This window comes from Ostrinia furnacalis, unplaced genomic scaffold (assembly GCF_004193835.3).
Source record: "Ostrinia furnacalis isolate ACB-3 unplaced genomic scaffold, ASM419383v2 OfSCF1654, whole genome shotgun sequence".
Classification (NCBI taxonomy): domain Eukaryota; kingdom Metazoa; phylum Arthropoda; class Insecta; order Lepidoptera; family Crambidae; genus Ostrinia; species Ostrinia furnacalis.
The window spans coordinates 11,874-33,114 of record NW_021131893.1 but is presented as its reverse complement, the minus strand read 5'-3'; the positions used below and the strand labels follow the sequence as shown (position 1 = coordinate 33,114).

Here is a 21,241-nt window from a genome sequence, read left to right as displayed (position 1 = left end):
TGGTTGTCTTGTCCCTAAAATAATGCCACACCCATTCTTATTGTATTTTCACGTACACCTGTACATTACCATCTGAATTCGGAGCACGCATCCCATTACTTAATCGGGGCGAAACAAAAGGACACGTTATTGCAAAACGAAGAAACTTTGTATCCGAGCACTCGCAACTTGGCTCATTAGCGACCGAGGCAGAGGAACAAATACATCGCGACCAAGTTCTATTCAAGAAACTTTGATCAAATAACCTTTTTCTCGGAAAAGATTAAGGAACCCAAGGGAAAAGTTGCGGTCCACCACACATCAATAGCTGATAAAAATGGGGCTTTAGTGGGGCTTAAGTAACACAAGCAGAAAATGCTATTGGGTATTACATTAAATAAAACTATCTTGAAAAAATTCAGCAGTTTTTCGTAGAGGGAAATTTCTTTCACATTCAGTTGACAGTAATGGTGAAATTCATTATAATATTTCATGAGCTGTAACTAATTTATTCATTTTTATAATAATTTTATAATAATACATTAACTTAAAATTACTTAAAAGCTCTAACTATAAAATAAATGAAAAATATTAAATACTTACCTACCCATTTTAAATATGCTTACCTTGACGAGCCGTCGTCTGCACTTATATTTTCCTTAATTTATGTATGAATAGAAAAGGCTAGAAAAGGTAAGTGGGTAACATATTATGTGAAAATTGTAGCTAACTTCAGCACATATCAGTCCCTACAGTAAAATCTTAGTCCAAATAGGTACTTGGACTAAGATTTTTGAATTTTCTTGAATCTAAAACTTTGATCAAGGTACATATTTATAACATGCACCGCCCGACGTTTATTAAGGAAGTTCAAAAGAAATCCAATCTGAATAAAAAGATTTGAATTCGACTTCTGGAAACTGCAATCCACGAGCAAATGCTTTCCCATTCTGGATGAAAAATTCAGGAATCCAATTATCTCCTGGTGCAGTACCAGTCCTACTCACTCTATACTTAGTACGAGTATACATATAATAGTATACAGATATTTTATGCATATTACACATAACGAAACCCGTTTGGCAAGACTAAATACCCTTAAAAGGCTGACAATAGTGAGCTAGACAAGAGTGAGTTTCTGGCGCTGCGTCTTTTCAGCACTGGCCCATTTATTGTCCCAAAGCAGTGGTAGGGTTAATACTGGGACGTGTAAAAGTGATTTTTAAAAGCCTACTTGCTTAAATAAATGAGTGTTATGAGTTTTTCAAGCGTGGGAGTTGCAATCAATCTAGGCCTACAATTTTGGTGTTAGAGCCAAATTCTTCATTTCATCATCATGTCAAGGACAGAAAAAAGTAATTTAAAATAAAAGAATAAAACGTCACCTTTTCCGTCAACCGAAGAAAAATATGGTTTCATTTGCTCTCTTCTAATACGAATTATTATGCAGAATCATTTGGTGACCCTTATGAAGACGCATTTTCTCATGATGGAGTCTTATTTGGCCGTGTAGTCCAGCGTCCAGCTCGAAAATCCGAAGATTCTCGGAAAATACCAATCAAGGAGGGCGGAGGACACGCGCGGCGTACCAACGGTTGTTGAATTCACAACTTCTACGAAAATTCTGCTAAACCAACGTTTGCTGTATTGGAAAACCAAATAGAAGGAAAATCACATCATCATCCATTTCAAAAACCACCAGTTTATTGTCATCATCTAAATTTTATGAGCAGTCAAAATGGAGAGTCGTGATTGTTTTGTAAGGCATTTCGATTTCTATTTCTGAAAAGGTCACCCATACGAATTAATGTTTTCTTATTTTTTTGACACAGCCGAAAGTGAAATAAAGGCACGCGAAACAAACGACACTTAAAGAAAATATCCTTAGATGTAATTGTCTTCGTAATAATTGTTTCAGCGAAGGAAAATTATGAAAATTCAATTACACAGCGATTCTTAAGTCAGCAACAATTTTATTGTGTTACAAAAGCTTTTTGTTTTTGTTAATAATTATTTGAGTTGGGAGTGGAGACTGTCTGGGCTGTAATAATTAAATCAAAAAGTACGTTATAATTTTTTTTTGCTTGGGGCATTTTTATAATAACGTCCGATAGAATATTATATTTTTGACAAATTGACAGTTATTGTACAGAAAATGTGTCGAAACGTCAATTAATTTCACAGATAAATATTACCTAGATTAAAATTTCGGCTCCTACTAGGAGCCTCCTAGTGAAATTATCGAACATTTACAATTTAATATGAATACAAACAAACGAAATGTGGTATTAATGATTTTGCTTTACTACTTCTTTATTTAACCATGTCTTAATGAGAGAGACAACATAAATAAACAGAAATAATTAATTAAAATTTACTTGCTGTTCTATTCTTAAGTTATCTTTATTGGTTGTTGTTGTTTCAGCCAAATTATGACGTCCACTGCTGGAAAAAGGCCTCCCCCAAGGTTTTCCATAATGAACGGTCCTGCACTGCTCGCGTCCAGGCTCTTCCCGCGACCTTTACCAGATCGTCGGTCCACCTAGTAGGAGGCCTGCCCACGCTACGTCTTCCAGCCCGTGGTCGCCACTCGAGAACTTTCCTGCCCCAAAGGCCATCGTCTCTCCACTGCCACTTGATTTTAGCAATTCTGCGAGCTATGTCGGTTACTTTGGTGCTCCTGCGGATCTCCTCAATAGAATAATAAAGTAACTCCATTCTTATTTTTTTGCATGTATAATATTATAAGCGAGGCATAAATTGGTCATACCATTTTTCAATGGCATCTCCTAATTTAAAACTCGTGTCTTTCCTAAATATGGTCTAGTATCGCCAGGCAATTTGTTAAATAACGCTTAAAACTATGGCATGTAAACATCTGTCATGCTACGACTATTAAAAATCTAATGCCCGTTTTCACCATCAATCCCTAATTTTTAAGTGACCCCTATGTAAACAAAATTCCTGTTATTTGTTATCATAGGGGTCACTTAAAAATTAGGGATAGATGGTGAAAACGGACATAAGTCATTTATTTTATTCTACCATTCAGTAAAATAATAATATAAGCTGGTATGACTCACAATTGCTTTTAAAGTGGTACTGAATCTTTTAGTTACTCAGATTCAAGTCAGCACTGGCCCATTTATGGTCCCGAAGCAGTGGTAGGGCTACTGGGACGTGTGAGTGCTTTTGAAAGCCTACATGCAGAAATAAAATTGGTTTTAATGAGATTTAAATGGCCTATTTTTAAGTACGGAGTTTACATTCCAATAAGTAACAAATAATTGTATAAAAACCATACAAAGTGCCTTCAAAGTAGGCACGTTTCTACAATCTCGTACCAACTCTCGATAGCTGTTCCTCTCGCACTCGCCAGCAGATGAACATGTGTGACAGAGACAAACAAAGCTAGACGGACGTTATATGGTGACATGATGAGTATTTACTAGAGCTCCTAACTAACTTTAGGTACTCCTCTTGCATAAATATTGCTCTTCCATTACCACCATTAGCAGTTCCAACCCTCTTATTTGTTTAGGACATTGGTTCCCAAAGTGGGGGGTGCGCAAAAAACTTTAAAGGGGGGCGCGGGCCATCTGTGTTCGTTCATTTGTTTCAGCTAAATGATGTCCACTGCTGGACAAAGGCCTCCCCCAAGGTTTTCCACAATGAACGGTCCTGCGCTGCCCGCATCCAGGCTCTTCCCGCCACCTTTGCCAGATCGTCGGTCCACCTAGTAGGAGGCCTGCCCACGCTACGTCTTCTAGCCCGTGGTCGCCACTCGAGTTTCCTGCCACAACGGCCATCGTCTCTACGAGCTGTGTGCCCCGCCCACTGCCACTTAATTTTAGCAATTCTGCGGGCTATGTCGGTCATCTGTGTACTTAAGTATAAAAACCTGCGACCACTGAGAGAATGCATCCCAGACTGCTCAATACGACCAATAAAATTAAATAATCTTGACTGAAGGTGGAGGGGCGTGGAATTTTTTGTATGGTCTAAAGGGGGCGCGTCTCGAATAAGTTTGGGAACCAATGGTTTAGAAGTTACGTTATCTTGCCTTTGTTTTCATTACCGCGGGTATTTTCATTTGTTTGTGACTTTTTGTGGAAATTAATTATGATAATCAAGTTTCAGGAGAATTCGAATGAATATAAAGATGGCGAAATTTTGAACAGTCATTTAAGTCGTTGAAATTATATTTACATGCAAAAGTGTAAACATCCTTGTTTATCTGAACTTTTAATAAGCAACTTTCAACGTAATGTGAAATATGTAAATCATTTTGTTATTTCAGAAGTCTAAGTGCGTGGTAAATTGATAATTATTTGAACACTACCTTCTTTGGCGTGATCATCACTTTCCATTAGGAGCCACGGATATACTTGGGGGATAAATGTTCCTTTTAACCCAGATTCTATGTGTTGCAGCAATGTTTCTGTTCTGGATTGTCTCTCAGTGTTTCGAGATGCAAGCCAAGAGCTTCACTGTAGTGGGAAAATCACTTGAAAATCTAAAAGTATGACAGAAATCAAGTTTAAGTATTAGGTATCTAAAACAGAATTATCCTTTAGTCTGCTATCTCGTGACGTCACTCGCTATTATAATTAGGTACAGTATTATCAATCGATGGTGACAGCTAACTGCCAGTTAAGCAGTTATGTGGGCGGCTATTACCTCGCAGATAGGCCTGTCGCTTGATTAATATTCGGCAATTCGGGCACTAAGCACTGTGGCGACACCACANCCGTTTTCAAAATAAATGTTCATTGTAATTTGGAGTCAGCCTTTAATTGACCACACATAGCCCCTCTCAACAGTGGTGACCCCTACCGAACACATCATACATCAAAATGAACACAAACCCTGAGGGACGGCTGCCACAAGATCCTGCAGCTGTACCACCTACTGTCATCTCGGTGCTGCAAGAAAAACCAGAGCTGTCTGGAGTTTCGGTTGGCCTCAGAATCCCGCCAATTTGGAGAGACAAACTCAGAGGATGGTTCGCGCACTTCGAAGCCATAATGAAATCACAGAAGAAAGGCGATCAAGCAATGTACGAACTAGTACTAGGCCAGCTGGAGCGACAAGACGTCGACGAAATATACGACATTTTGCTACGTCCGCCAGAGGAAAACAAATACAACGCCATCAAACAACGCTTACTGCAAGTTTATGAAGATTCCGAGCAAAAAAACGTGCAACGTGTCATCGCCGGTATGGAGCTCGGCGATTTGAAACCATCGCAGCTGCTACGAAGAATGCAAAACCTCGCTGGTGATCACCTGTCTGCAGTCACGCTTCGTGCAATGTGGCTCAATCAACTGCCAGCCTATGTGAGTTCGATCATTGCTATCAGCGAAAACACCAGCCTCAGTGAAATTGCATTAATGGCCGATAAAATGATGGACCTACACACACAGCGAGAGATATCAGCCATTAATCATCGTCAACATCTACCCCCTGCTGCGCAACAACAAGAAGTTTTCGCCATCGACCGTCCGCACTCATCATCTTCAAGATACAACGCGTTAGAAGACAAGATCGACAAGCTTACAGAAGCTATTACGCAACTAGTGACGCACAATAACCAACGAGGACGTTCGCCCTATCGAAACTGGAGACAGAATCGGCAAACATCTCGATCGAACAGCCGTAACCGAAGCCAGACGCCCAGCAACTCGCCGTACTGCTACTATCATCGCAAGTTTGGCCACAACGCAAGAAAATGTGCAGACAATTGTACATTCATGAAGAAAAATTTGCCGGAAAACTAGCATTAGCGTTGGCAGAGACGGGCACCAGCGCTAGAGTTCAATCACACCGTCTTTTCGTTACCGACAAGAAAACAAAACTGATGTTTTTGATCGACATCGGTGCGAACATCTCCGTCATTCCCAAGAGAAGTAGCCAGCAAATGAAACCTACAACGTTCAATTTGTATGCAGCTAACAACACTATAATACCTACCTACGGTGAGAAGACGCTCGAGTTGGACCTTGGCCTACGTCGTCCATTCAGATGGAAATTCATCATAGCCGCCGTCAGCAAACCGATAATTGGAGCTGATTTCTTAGAATATCACAAGATACTCGTAGATATTGCGGGTAGAAGCCTCAGAGATGAAGTCACAAACTTATCAGTGAAGACAAAGATTTCAAACTACCCTACACCAACAATTCGAAGCATCGACAGCAGTCAGAAATATCACGATATATTAGCTGAATTTCCTGAAATAACTCGGATATCAACAATGAAAGAAACACCGAAACACTCATGTCTATAGTGTTTGCTCAATGTTGATTTAGTCGATTTTCTCCTGAAATGAACATGTAAGACAACAATAAAATTTCCAATTTTACAGACCTTCTAGAGCAGATGCCGCAAAAACTATACAAGATATAGAAAAACCTGACGATCTCACCTGTAGCAAATTGAATAAGCTTTTTTTGGTTCATAGTAGTCATGGCACTAGGACGCATAGTGTCCGAGGATTAACCGAAAAACCGAAAAGTGGTACCTTTAAACCCCCCTCTCCCCGCCGGCTCAAGAGCTAAGGGCGGGGACTTTTGCTATGTTCACCACCTAACTAGGCTAAATAAAGTCCCGAGGTCAGAAATTGTGTTCCACGGATTTCTCTCTACACCGTCGTTAAGGCATTCATTGACTGGACTACCATCTTATTTATATTTGTGTAGTGTGAAATAGACATACTGTTCTCCTTCTGTCTCGCTCTGACCGTTCATTGTAATTTGGAGTCAGCCTTTAATTGACCACACATAGCCCCTCTCAACAAGCACCAGTACAGGGCATGTGGGTCTAAGGAGAATATAGCTAAACTAGCGGCCGCCCGCGACTTCGTACGCGTGGATCCCGTTTTATCCCCTTAGGGGTAGAGTTTCGTTAAAATCTTTCTTAGCGGATGCCTACGTCATAACATCTACCTGCATGCCAAATTTCAGCCCCATCCGTCCAGTGGTTTGGGCTGTGCGTTGATAGATCACTAAGTCAGTTAGTCAGTCAGTCAGTCAGTACCTCAGAGTGTCCTTTGAGTTATAATACAGTGTGAGTCACGTTAAAGTGTTCATATGAAAATAGATGAAACTAGACCTATTTTTATCGACAAAAAAAAGGTCAAAATTTTTTTTAGATTTTTTTTAAATTTTTTATAGATTTTTTTTTTTCCAATTACTTATTGTAAAGAAAACGTAATAACTTTTAAACTAAGCGGTATATCATGATAATATAAAAACAGTAATAATGCTAAATAACAGGCGATACTAAAAAAATACATAAAATACCCTCAAAATGCCAACAAATAAAAATAAAAGATACTTTTTGAAAAAAATCTGCTTAAAAATTCGTATTTTTTTGGTTATTTGATAAATTTCTCCAAAAAATGCCCCATTAACAGGTGGTTTTTATTACTTTTTATTATTCTCCATCGTATTACTTTTGTAAAACCAAAAACCGCATGTCTCTATCCCTATCACAACGTTTGCAATGATCGTTTGAACAAAGCCTCTACGGGCGCACCATTCAACGCTTTGTTAACAACGAAACTGAAAATGGCTCTAGATTTGTAATTTTGATAAAGACAAGTTAGATTTCAAATAAAAACAAAAGATTTCGAAGTAAAATAAGCATTTTAGTTAAAATTAAAATTGTCTCTACCTGTAGCGGAGAATAATGTTGTGGCAGGCCTGTGTTCAAACGATCATGGCAAATGTTGTGATAGGGATAGAGACATGCGATTTTTGGTTTTACAAAGATAATACGATAGAGAATAATACAAAGTAATAAAAACCACCTGTTATAGGGGCATTTTTTGGAGAAATTTATCAAATAACAAAAAAAAACACGAATTTAAGCAGATTTTTTTCAAAAAGTATCATTTTTTATTATTTGTTGGCATTTTTTGTTTATTTTATGTATTTTTTTAGTATCGCCTGTTATTCAGCATTATTACTGTTTTTATTTTATCAGGATATACCGCTTAGTTTAAAAGTTATTACGTTTTCTTTACAATAAGTAATTGGAAGAAAAAGAAATCTATAAAAAATTAAAAAAAAATCTCAAAAAAATTTTGACCTCTTTTTTGTCGATAAAAATAGGTTTAGTTTCATCTATTTTCATATGTACACTTTAACGTAACTCACACTGTATATTTAGATATATGGTGTCCTCTGTAGTTACTCCATAGAGTAGGTACTATATAATCTTACAATTTAACAAATATATTAACACACAAACTTTACCTCTTTACAATATTAGTATAGATTTGTTAATTTCTGTATGAGCCATTGAAAGTAAGTTTTCCTGTATAATTAATTCCCTTAAATAGGTACCTATTTAAAAGGCACCCCATCTTACATTAATCAACGTAAGATATTGACCTTTTATCTTACATAGTTAGGTACTTTTTACTTTATTTAACATTTGGCTGCGAGTTTTCCCGCGTAGTATTCTCAAAAAATTCACGAGTAATTACAAAAACGTACACGTAGGATTTCCATTCCAATTAACTGCAACTTCATACAAATAACTAAATGGCAAGCAATTAGAAACGTTCCAGGTATTCTCTAATTCTCACAGGTGGCAACGTCTACTCTCTCAATTTAGTGTTATTTAATTACACACACGTTTGAGAATTGGCCCCGAAAACTCGTGTTTCAACTCTGAGGGAAAATAACCCATTTGCTTAACAAATTAAGGGTTAAAATTGTATGGACCGGAACAGAAGCGTTTGTCCGCTCGCTTTGCTACAGTGAGGTTAATTTGTATTTATAGTAAGAGCAACAACGTTAAGTGGGTGTGCAAAAAGTACTCAAACAATTTGTAAAGATATCTAGTGTATTATTATTTGGATGTCGTTGATCTTCGTTATAAAAGAATGGCGGTTTCTGCGACAATATTAAGGCTGAGTTGCACCACCTAACTTTAACCGTAACTACGATAACCGGTGTGTTTAGTATGGAGTGTGGCGACAGATTTTTGACGCGTTTTAAAGCTAAAATAAAACAACACAGCCTAACAGTTTTATCTTTTGCTTACTTTTAGTTTTTGCGCTAAGTTTTTGTGTTGATGAACAATTGCACTTAATTTCGTCAATACGATGATTAATTACTTCCCAAAAAAGGATGATATTCCAAAATGAATGTTAGCAACAATTCAAGATTAAAGGAATGGTGCCGAGCGCTTAATAGATAATAATTAATTCTCACGCGAATTACTTGTTAAACCACTTGGAAGTAGTAAGTAGTTACTATGAGTAGACAAGCTATTCAGAATGAAAATTGACACCGTAAATATGCAGCCCGACTTATGTCCGTTTTCACCATCACAATCCCTAATTTTAAGTGACCCCTATGAAAATAAAATTCCTGTTATGTGTTACCATAAGGGGTCACTTAAAAAGTAGGGATTGATGGTGAAAACGGGCATTACTTACCTAAAATATACGTAGTCCCAGTTTCAATGATCAATGAATAAGTAAGTATGTATCATCGAAAATCAACCAGATTCCACTGTTTTCCCTCCTATTCCTCCATACTTAAGACTCTTAGGCCCGATTCGACCAAAATTTTATCCTAGAATAACTCCTGGTATAACTGGCACAATGACAGTTTCAGTATGGGAAATATTATATCAAAACTGACGGTTTATTCTGAAATTAATATTTACTCTTGTTTGGTCGAATCCACCCTTAGACAGATATCTTAACGTCACATAAACGAATAGAGAACTTTTGCCTCTTCGTACTTAACGTAAAGATGACGTATTCTTGTTTTATCTAGAGCCACTTGAACCACAAAGCCGAGTTTCCGACAACTTGTTGCGGACGGATGACGTAGCATCCTAGTTTGATACGTTTCTGACGCCTTGTTAATCCCGGATTAACACCACATTCGAATGGTGTTGATAAAGCCGGCCCTTTTGCTTTTCGCGACAAGATTTCTGGTTCTTCGCGGGAGTAGGTATGAAGCCGTGGTTGCCGATTTTGTTTTGTTTTCTAAAGAGTGTTTAGCCGAATATTAATTAATGTTGTTAGCCGTGTGGTTTCGGCAAAATAGAATAGGATCGCCGCCACTCTTCGCGTGGTTGTCGTAAGAGACAACTAAGGGAACGTATATGCGAACATCGTGCATGGTCTCCCCAACCTGTATGGTTGAAGGGGAGTGTAGGCTAAATCCTTCTGTTTTGCCTCGGGTTTTATAGAGGCTAGTGTAGGAAAATTAAACAAAATAGTACGATTCCAGTTAGGTACTCTTTTTTATGTCTTTGTGATTTTCCTGTACATTTTCCTTTACTGCAAATTAAAAAAACTAAGCGTGCTTAGTACAATTGAACAGCACTAATAACAACGGTGATTGTGATGGACGGATATGATTAAGACTCACAGAACTCATCAGCTCATCTGATTTTTCATGGTTTCGTCTCTACAATGATTTTGCAGATTTTTTGTGGTCATAGACAAAGAAAGAAACATCAAGCTAAAAAAATTAGTATCTTATAGAGTTAGTTGTACGTACGTAAATACTATTTTGCAATATATGTGTACCTACCTACAGTGACGGCTACTAAGTACACAATAACACAACACATTGTAACTAACGGACTTTATATTCCGCCTAGTTAAAAAACTGCAAAAAAAATTCGAAGGTCTTACGGCTTCTAAACATGTTTACTTAGTTCCCAAATAAGGCATTAAACAGTAAAAAGGACACATAAAAAACTAACAATATTTTCTATCTTCCACCATCAAGGAATCCACATAACGTTAAACTTATTCATGCTGCATATAGAGTTGTTTACAAGCCGTCTGCTTCTATCGGATTAAGGGTGCTTGGTAAGTAAATAAGGAAAAATATGCATTACTACCCACACTGGATGATAACAACGTACATAAGTGCTAGGAAAGTAAACAAGACGCTCAGGTTTAGACATTGGGGCCATGGTTAAAATGTAAAGTTAATATTCCTTCGGAATAGAGTAACAACCACGAGCTGTCAAACGAAACCGATTTTGGATGACACTGGATACTAATATGTAATTTGTGACTGAACCACTATTTCTCATAAACATCCACGACATCCAAAACAAAATTGCCTTTCCTAACTTATTTCGATAGTCAGCTTCAAATTTTATTTTACGATTTTCTTTTGTTTGGCCAACATTTTGTTAGTTTTTTATGATTATACGAGTCACATGTTAAAGTTTCTGTAATATGGTTATAAATGGTATTGACTTGTTTATAATACCTGTAGTGCCTGATTATTTTTTAATAACAAAAGAAACTCTCGTACTCTTACTCTTGTCCTGCATCCTGCGGAACTGGTTATTAACTCCAACTGCCGAAGTACAACAATGTCGTTAACAATGTTGATAGATTTAGATAAACATAAATAAAAATTACAAAAGATAAGGAAACTTCAAAAATCAACAACCGTTAAAACAGATTTAGGTATAAAAAAACCAAAGATAACAAAAACTGGAAAAACAGCAACCTTGTCGTTTTTAACAACATTGCTAAAGACTAAAGATAAGAAAACTGGAAAAACAACAACCTTGTTTCCAAAAACAAAATAAGTAGAAGGATTCAACGGTACCTTAATTTAATTTTGGGCCAGTAATGGGGAAGTTTGTCAAATGCCCACTCAAGGCGGAATAAGGCGTCTACTTAAGTATAATTTACCCATTAGGTGTGTTCCGTAACGCGAAGGGGTCCAGTCATTATTCAGAGGATACATTATTATAATACGCAGGTAGTAATGATGGTTTTAGAGTAAATACATTAAAATAAAGGGTTTAAAAGTCTTTAAAATCACTATATTCCCGTTAAACCCTGCAGTTCAAATACAGGGTTATTTGAAAAAAGTTGATATCAGCAGCAACGAATTTCCTTCCTCACTCTCTGTTACCATTGATCTTATATGTAGTACAAATAATCATGATTGTACAGGTTCAATTAAATAATGTATTTTAAATAAAACACTCAAATGTTAGCCGAAGAATCACACACCCGCTGGCTCCATTCGATTTAGAGCACAGATTTTATCTATGCGCACCAACCATAGACCCGACCCACCTCGAGTATGATCTTGATCATCATTATTATTGTAGTGCTACACATTACAATAAACAAACGAACCGAACAGCAAAAACTAAATTTTTCATTGTTTTTGGACCATAAGACAAGCGAATAAGGTTGAAAATATGGTGGGCATTGGTGGGAACTATATTCCCTCTGCCTTATAAAGGTTTAAGATACGTCAGATATTCGGGCAATGTCATGTGATTGTCGCACTCATCGTGAATGTTTTTCAAGCCAAACCGAGCTCTGTATACATGAACATACCTGCAGGAGCACAATAAAATTGATTAAAGCATTTTTACACAATATTGGCCAGTTCGTGACAAATAACTGAAAGTTCGGTCGGCACGTCACGTACAATGGAATTAAAAAAGTTTGCTGCCGGCATTTTAAGGTTTTAATATTCCATCAACTTTATTGAGTTACAAAGTAATAATACAGCAACAGGTAGTATACAGATGTAAGGTGAATTATTTATTTAAAAGCTTATTTCTGTTGAGGCTTTATTTGTATTTGATAGAGTATTTTTATGTATTATGGACGAGTATTTAACGCCCGTATTCACAAACATTACTATGAGGTCTCACAGTGCGCGTGGACGCACAGGGTGACACACAAACCAATCACAGAGCTTTAAGCAGTAAGTACTTTTTGACCGGTGCACCGGTAGATAAATTTTCATGACACCGCGGTGTCATGAAAATTTATCTAACAGCAAAAAAACCATCAATATTGAAACTTATGAATCTGCCTTCAATTAGAAACTAAAAAAATATCTGCACACTGTTTAACATCCTTGCTCCGTAGTCCGAAAGATCCATGGGTTCAGTCTAAAATAACTTCCACCTACAGACCCTGCGTCCCTGCATAATGAATTCTGCGTTGTTCATCCCAATTTTGCGAATTTAAATTCCGCAAAATACATTTGCGCAGTTAATTAAAAGAATAGTCAATAGCCGGTGGTGCTTTACGGTCTAATGCGGCCCTGGCGGGCAGTTCCGGGTAGAGTCCTGAATAAGCATTTCATTTAATATTTATATGTCCATGGAATAATTACACTTATTTTTAGGGACCTACGGGCTTTTTTTGTACACGTAATGCGAGCGAAATTATTCAATTTGAGGAGAGAAATGAAATAAAAATAGAAAAAGGCAACACAGAAGAAGACAGGATTAGTGGCTGACAACAGTGATTCTTCCCAGTATTTAAGTGATAAAATTAATTTACGCGTTCATAAACATGGTAGTAAGAGATAAGGTGCAGCAGGTGTTTTTGATTTTGATTTGATTTTGCTATTAGTACTTAACCATTCAAATTACCTACCTAATGCGTGTTAAGTTAAAATGAAAATGCAGAGTTGCACCATCTTACTTTAACTTTAACAAACGTCAAAAATCTGTCAAATACCATACAAAATACACCGGTTATTGTTATAGTTACGGTCAAAGTTGTGCAACTCAGCCTAAGAATTTTAAGTTTTAAGTTATTCATGATTTGGCAGTTCCATCGTAATTTATTGCTCTTAGTCGTTTGTTTTAGTTAAATTTCAGTGGAAATTATGTAAATTATTTTCATTTTAATCCTTAATAATTACGATTCGAAGCATAAATTATCTGTAGCGGACAATTTATGCTTTTGTTCTGAATAAGTTGCTTTGAGCATAATTTATTTGAGCAAAGTAATAATACCCACTATTAATTACATTAAGGGCAGCTTTAGGTATTGTAACTATAAAAGTAGCCATTTGCATTAGTTTAAAAGCCCACTTAAAAGTTATTCGAAATTTACAAATTATTTAACTTTACATTCAATATGAGAGATTGCAAATAAAAAATAACACAACAGCAGCTTGACCTTCGAGCCTTGAGCACGACCTTCTGTAATTTATCAAACGCGGATCTATTGGCACTTTTTTTGGTATGGAACCCTGCAAGAGATCTGGCTCATCAAGCTAAATACTGGCATTATGTGCTTGTAATAATTGTAATGCTATATTGCAAAAAAAAAAAATTGTCTGCTGTGCTTTTGACTGCATAACATCCTGGCTAAGTCCTTGATATTACGTTCCAATACAATCTGATCAAAAAGATAATGATGTAAATGAAGTAACCGTTAAATATTCACGTCGCGTATTGTTTATGTTGTTACGAATCTTATTTAAATGGCAAATTGCCTAAACTATTCGTTTCTAGGAATTTTGTAGTTAAAATTATGTATTACGACTAGTTAAGGAGAAGCTTAATATGGTAACTACATTAAATTAAGCATTAGGTAGTTGTTTAAATTAAATGAACTGTTTTATGTTTAATTCTAATTTGTAGGTAATTATCAGGATTTACAATGCTCCTCCCGGATCATGTTCCGAGTTTAACAACCGAAATCTGTTATTTCCTAGTTGATATTAATGCTAAGCCTCGTTAACTGCTATATTGTGTGTTAATAGGTTAACTTGAGCCATTAATGTGACGCATCGCCACAATCTGATAGTTGGGATTAACAGATGTAATGTTACGGACACAGCTTGGGGAGAACAGACAGCCCACTGAAATAAGTTTCAGAGAATTACTACAAACTTGACAAGAACGTTAGTCTTTTTACTTATGCTGGGTGCACCATCTTACTTTAACTTTGACAAACGTCAAAAGTCTGTCAAACTCCATACAAAAAGTACCGGTTATCGTCATAGTTACGGTCAAAGTTAGGTGGTGCAACTCAGCCTTAGACTACTTACTAGTAAGTAATTTGTGATTAGATCATTACTAATCTTGTTTCTACCCGGTGTTCCTGTTTATCCCACCAACTATTAAGCCAAACAATATCCCAACTATAATATTATAAATGCGAAAGTAACTCTGTATGTCTGTCTGTCTGTCTGTCTGTCTGTCTGTTACGCTTTCCCGCTTAAACCTCGCAACCGATTTTGATGAAATTTGGCATAGAGATAGTTTGAGTCCCGGGAAAGAACATAGGATAGTTTTTATCCCGGTTTTTGAAACAGGGACGCGCGCGATAAAGTTTTTCTGTGACAGACAAAATTCCACGCGGGCGAAGCTGCGGGCGGAAAGCTAGTACTTCATATTATGTAAATGTTAGGAATGAGTTCAGCAGTAGGTACGGTCATCTATGGGGATCGAACAGTTACGCTAGAATCGTCAGTCCAACTGTTCGACGCGGACACCATAGAACTGTTGATAACTTGACATTAGACTGAATAAGACAAACTGTAGTTATTTACCTAAGAAAAACTTTATCGCGCGCGCCCCTGTTTCAAAAACCGAGATAAAAACTATCCTATGTCCTTTCCCGGGACTCAAACTTTCTCTCTATGCCAAATTTCATCAAAAGACAGACCGACAGACAGACAGACAGAGTTCCTTTCGCATTTATAATATTAGGTATAAATTTGAAATTTCCTGGTTATATTATTGAATGGCCTGTCGCTTCTTGTTGTCGCTTAAATGTATCGCCTATAGTACTAACATCAATCTTCAGTCAAAAGCGTGGGCAGTACGATTGCCTGTGGGCTGTGGCCTTGCTGTTACTTCTGTGCTGTGGCATAATTTTCTTACTATTATTATAGAACAGATGGATGGTCTGAATAACGCTGAATTATTAACTAAGTTCTTACATTACTATCCTATTACATATTAAATTAAGGCTATTGTCGGCAAACCGGCTGTTGGAGGGAATTTGCGTGCTGTCTTGTCTAAAGGAATTTGGGTTTGCAGTTATTATTAAAGTGCTATAGATAGTGTTTTCACGTGACTTTGTGCGCCGGTATATCGGTATACCATTGCCCGGAAGACGTGAGCAACCCCACTAGGTGCACCGACGATCTGGCGAAGGTCGCGCGAAGAACCTGGTTGCGGGCAGCGTAGGACCGTTCGTTATAGAAAACCTTGGAGGAGGCCTTTGTTCAGCAGCGGATGTCATTTGGATTAAACGAACGAATTATATCGGGGTTTTTAGGTACGTAGAATATGCGACGTTGTATTAACGCTATAAATCATGTTAATCGGATTACTTAATTTATTCCTTTAAACGAAAATCAAATGAAATACCTTTTACATATTTTACGAGACCATTGAATGATTCGGTAAATATTATTAAGCCTATGAAATTATTTTCATTTTCATTACGCAAAGCAATATTGATTGTGATCAACATTTTCTCCTAGATCCAATAGTAGTTAATGAAATACTTTGTCTTCTGTGCTCCATTCAGCTAGGAATCTGATTGAATTTCTAGAAAAGTTTGTCAATATCATAGATGTTTGTGAACAATTTTTTTTATTGATGGCGAATTTTTAATTACGATGTTAAAATTGTGATTCGTATACGAAATCTAAATATAATAACTCAAAGGTGACTGACTGACTGACTGACATAGTGATCTATCAACGCACAGCCCAAACCACTGGACGGATCAGGCTGAAATTTGGCATGCAGGTAGATATTATGACGCATCCGCTAAGAAAGGATTTTACGAAACTCCACCCCTAAAGGGGTAAAACGGGATCCACGCACACGAAGTCGCGGGCGGCCGCTAGTCATACTTAAAGTTTTAAGAAATCCTATGTAATCACACCTTTTTATAGATCTATATATTTTTTAATTAGTAGATGTATGACGTTGCAAAAGCGTTTTATCAATGTAAGCTAGTAGGTAGTACGAGCAGAAGAATTTTGTTACAATATTGAACCATCGGTTAAGATGAAACATTGTAACAAAATTATTTACGTTAAATAATTTAACTGTTATGTTTTAGTGATCTTGATCTATAGTTAGTGTATTTTTAAATATATTTCAAACATGATTTTAACCTGATATCTGTTTCAGGAAGGAATATACAACGTGTCCCAAAATTCAAGGATAAGCCGGCGCCGCAGGGTGGACATAGTCATGACTGCTTTAGGAAAAATAAGAAAAAAAATCTATCTCAATTATTTTTTAAGTTACACAATAAATTATGAAATTCGTCGAAAATTGACACCCCTTATGATATTTTATAGCCTGACCAGGAACATAAAAACCCTGGCATAGAGGCGCTTCAATTGCATTTGATAGTGCAACACTGAGTACAGTCGTACATGTGTTAAATTAATAGGCTAAATTTATGTATCAGGATTCAGGATTACGGGCTAATTTGATATTTTCATAAATTAACGAAAAATATTATTAAAGGTAACCTGGTTTAAATAAATTAAATGAAACCATCAATCGAGCTAGTAGGATTTATTTTATAATTCATCAATAATCAAATTCAATAATATTGCATTGTCATCGTACTTACACAAGTATACCAAATTTCAGCTCAATTGGTTAAGGAGAACTGGTTTTAAATTCAGTTGCAAGATTTATCCCATACTAACTAACAAGCGAAGTGCTTGTTATAATGGTACGCATATCTTTTTTGCGGCTAGTTTTCTTAGTGTATTATACCATTTCGGAATCTTGGATAGTTGCGTCAACTTTATAAAAAACTTGCCGCAGTAGTGTTCATACTGTTTTTTTACAAAACGACGAGTCAAAGTGGAGTGTAAGTAAAAATCGTTCAAAATTTTAAGGAAATATCATATTTTGATTAACTTTTGTGTAAAAACTGCAAGGATTCTGAGGGTTTTAAGAATTGGGGTGGACAGCAGCACTACTTAAGTTGCCGATACAAACAAAAAAACTGAAGTATTTGAAAAAATGTAGTCGTGGTAATGTAAAATATCATAAGGGGTGTCAATTTTAGACGAATTTCATAATTTATTGTGTAACTTAAAATATAATTGAGATAGATTTTTTTTCTTATTTTTCCTAAAGCACTCATGACTAGGTCCACCCTGCGGCGCCGGCTTATCCTTGAATTTTGGGACACGTTGTATATCATTTCCATAATTGAGATCTTACTTTGAAATAATGTAGAGTGATAACTCTAGACACTTTAAGGACGTAGGATTCTATGAAGGTAAAGCGTTAAATTCAAAAGGAGACTGGCAATCTGACATACACGTGGGTAAGGTGTATAATATTATTACAGCTAACATTAATGATGTCATACTCAATCCCTTCAGGTTCCCCTGCCGTATATACGCCTGAGACCTAAATAGCTGCTAATCTATCTATTATGTAGAGAACCTTACATTATGTACATAGGGCTTTAACTTGTTAGTCGTCTTGTATTTTGTAAAGACTTGTTCATAATGTTACATAATATTAAATATAAGATAGACTTACGCCCGTATTTACAAACGATGCTTGCCTAAGTGAAGCATAAAATCGAACACAACGTTGAATAGAGCTCTGTGCTTAGTTCGTATGTGACCCTGTGCATTCACGCGCACTGTGAGACCTCATAGTAATGTTTGTGAATGCGGGCGTAAATGATGTATGAATACCAAATATTTAATGAATTTTTTTGTTACAGGTACTGGAACATTCCAATCAAATATCACTGATAAGTATAAGATAGATATTTTATTTTACTATTTTTAAACCACAAAATAAATGTAATTAACAAGCAGCTACGCAGCTTAATTAAAATACAGTTTTACGGAGAAAGGCGCTTATTATAAGCGACTACCTACTGTGTTTGTTCAGGATTATTCTTAGAAATGCTTGTAGTAAACAGTAACAGAGAAAAATAAAATTATGATGCATAGCTCTAAAGCAGGAAAAATGTGAATAATGTTAAATAATTCATTTTACTTACCACTGAATTACAGCATCATAGCTACTTGTCATTTTTTACAAACAAGCTCAGAAATGCGAAATTCATATACTTACATTCATAGAGAACACATTTTTCTTGCAAAGAAACGTAAAATGTTTTCCTAATCATGTGACTACTACATAGTAGAACCACAAAATAGATAGGAGCAGAAGACAATCTAAATACAAAGTGCGCTCGGGAACGCACACATACCTAGACGACTCTCACGGACAAGATTATCGCCAATAATCGCAAACCAGTCTAAACCAGTGCGAGCGCGAATACCGCTTGAGACACGCGTGTGCGCTAGCAAAATGAAGTACATACAGGTGATTCTGTTACTATCTATTTTGTAGTAGAACTGTGTACACAAGTTAACTGTACTCATAAAATGTATATTACGTTACATAATGTTGACATTTTTATGTATCAGCTGACGTTTTAGCACGTAATAAATATAAATAGGATTTATTGCTACTGGATTTACTACGGCTAGCACGTGTAGGTCTTTGGATTCATTGATAGACACTTCAATGCCAGTAGATTGGCACTTTAGCTAGCCTATGTATTAAAAATACAATTGGAATAAATCATTTTCAATACGTACAGGAGTGATATTACACGCACTGTAACTTTTTTGTTTTATTTATATACCATCAAGTGTAAAGTTACAAAAACATATGAAGAATAGGAGTTGCAGAAAGTGAAATGAGGTTTAGAAGGAGAGGAAATTTTAAGGAAATTGTACTTTCAACTTATGGTGGGGTGGGTACAATACGTGGTACAATATTCCCTTTGCCCTTCAAAGAGTTAATGAATGATAACCGACATTTATGGCCATCGAATTCCAATGACAACTTTTCATTGCCTTTAGCTCTTATGCCTATATACAAGATGCTACAGTGTATAGCTTGAAACGCTAACGTCTGTGCAAGGATGGTATGCTTTACTTTATAAAACTGTAAAATTTACGGGTAAAACTAAGTTTGTGTGAACACACACTTTATAATAATATGTTAGTAGTGCGTGCTATGTACGTAGTACGTAAAGCAAATTTGCGTCCAGCCCGAGATTGCTTGGTAGACCGAAGGTTCGCGGCGAGCTAAATTATGCATTAAACATTAAGCTGTGTTCGCTAGAGTTATGTATGTCGGATGTCGGATTCGTATAATATACTGTTTTAACGCTATCAGTCAAGCGGGCTACTTCGGAATTACTACTATCTGTCCAGTGTAGAGACGTGTCGCATACTTGGATAAGATGGTTATGTTAAATTGTTGAGTACCGATTGTTTACTTTAATTGAGCGATTGAGTACAGTTTTCTGAATTATTATTTCTCCTCTAAACACAGATATAATACAATACTACAGGCATAGCGCTTAATCGAGTAGCTTCTTGTGGTAATAAAGTGCTGTGTGGTATATTATATGACTGACAAAAATAAATCCGCCCACACCGCTCGACTATCGTAGGAAGTTAGGAAGGAACCTGTTATTATACGTTATGCCTATTAACTTAGAAAGTTATGCGATAGTTAAATTAAAATTAGCGAGAAGGTAAATAGTAATAAAGTTAAAGTTACCGTAAAAAGGAAAAGAGTTTTTCCTTTTATTATTAAAATATGCAATGACCAAGTTCTTACAAGAACTTTTGTTCCATTTGCATCGTTCGTTACGAACTTACGAATAAATTACGTATAAGGGCGAAACTGCCGCTTACGCCTTTTTCCAATTATTTAAGCAATGATTTCACTTTGCTCTAATCTATAACATCAGTAAGAAAAAAAAATTTTTTTTTCATTAGATACAAAATAAAATTTTAGGCAAATAGGCGTATGTGCAAAATTACGCCACGTATAAAGCCCAATCATACAATTCGTCAATCTATACGAGTAGTTGCTTACATAAACATATATTTTTTATAATCCAAATCTTAAATAAAGCCATGAAAATATTTAGCAAATTGTTTTATTTATAAATTATGACACATTGTATAGTTATTTAATTTTTAGCGTTAAGAGTCGCATCTCAAACTAATTTGAAAATTATAAANTACATTAAACGACTTTTTCTAACTGATTTATTATTGATATAGCACATGATAACAATTAAAATAATTACATGCATAAATAAAGAGAGTAATCGCTTAAAATATTATATTTACGTTGTCATTTAAGTCTCTTTACGTTGAACAATATACATGAAATTATAGAAATATGCCGACGTAAAAGGGCAATGCGTAAAATCTCAAAATATATAAGAAAAATATAAAAATTGATAACAGCAGTAGCAAAAGCATTACATGTTAAGGCTAAATGTGAAATTTCATTAAATTCGTTTTAGTAGGTCAGAAGATATGACCCAAAAATATGGTTCTGGCCACTAAAATGGCTCTCCTGTAAAATTTACTTTTTTCACTTACGCCAGTATACGTAGGAGCCATCGTAATGTCGTTTTCGTAATTTC

General features: G+C 36.1%; 2 protein-coding genes across 2 annotated transcripts; both read left to right on the top strand.

Annotated features, from left to right (window-relative positions):
• Positions 1-4,835: 4,835 nt before the first annotated feature.
• Positions 4,836-5,759, top strand: LOC114353367 (uncharacterized). The gene has a single exon (XM_028305338.1). It carries the CDS (start codon positions 4,836-4,838, stop codon positions 5,757-5,759), a length of 924 nt encoding a protein of 307 aa, XP_028161139.1.
• Positions 5,760-5,839: 80 nt separating this feature from the next.
• On the top strand, positions 5,840-6,268 carry LOC114353365 (uncharacterized). The gene has a single exon (XM_028305334.1). The coding sequence runs from the start codon at positions 5,840-5,842 to the stop codon at positions 6,266-6,268; it is 429 nt and encodes a 142-aa protein (XP_028161135.1).
• The last annotated feature ends 14,973 nt before the right edge of the window (positions 6,269-21,241 follow it).

Coding starts and splice junctions, on each gene's coding strand:
- LOC114353367 (XM_028305338.1), top strand. CDS start 4,836: ATGAACACAAACCCTGAGGGACGGCTGCCACAAGATCCTGCAGCTGTA.
- LOC114353365 (XM_028305334.1), top strand. CDS start 5,840: ATGTTTTTGATCGACATCGGTGCGAACATCTCCGTCATTCCCAAGAGA.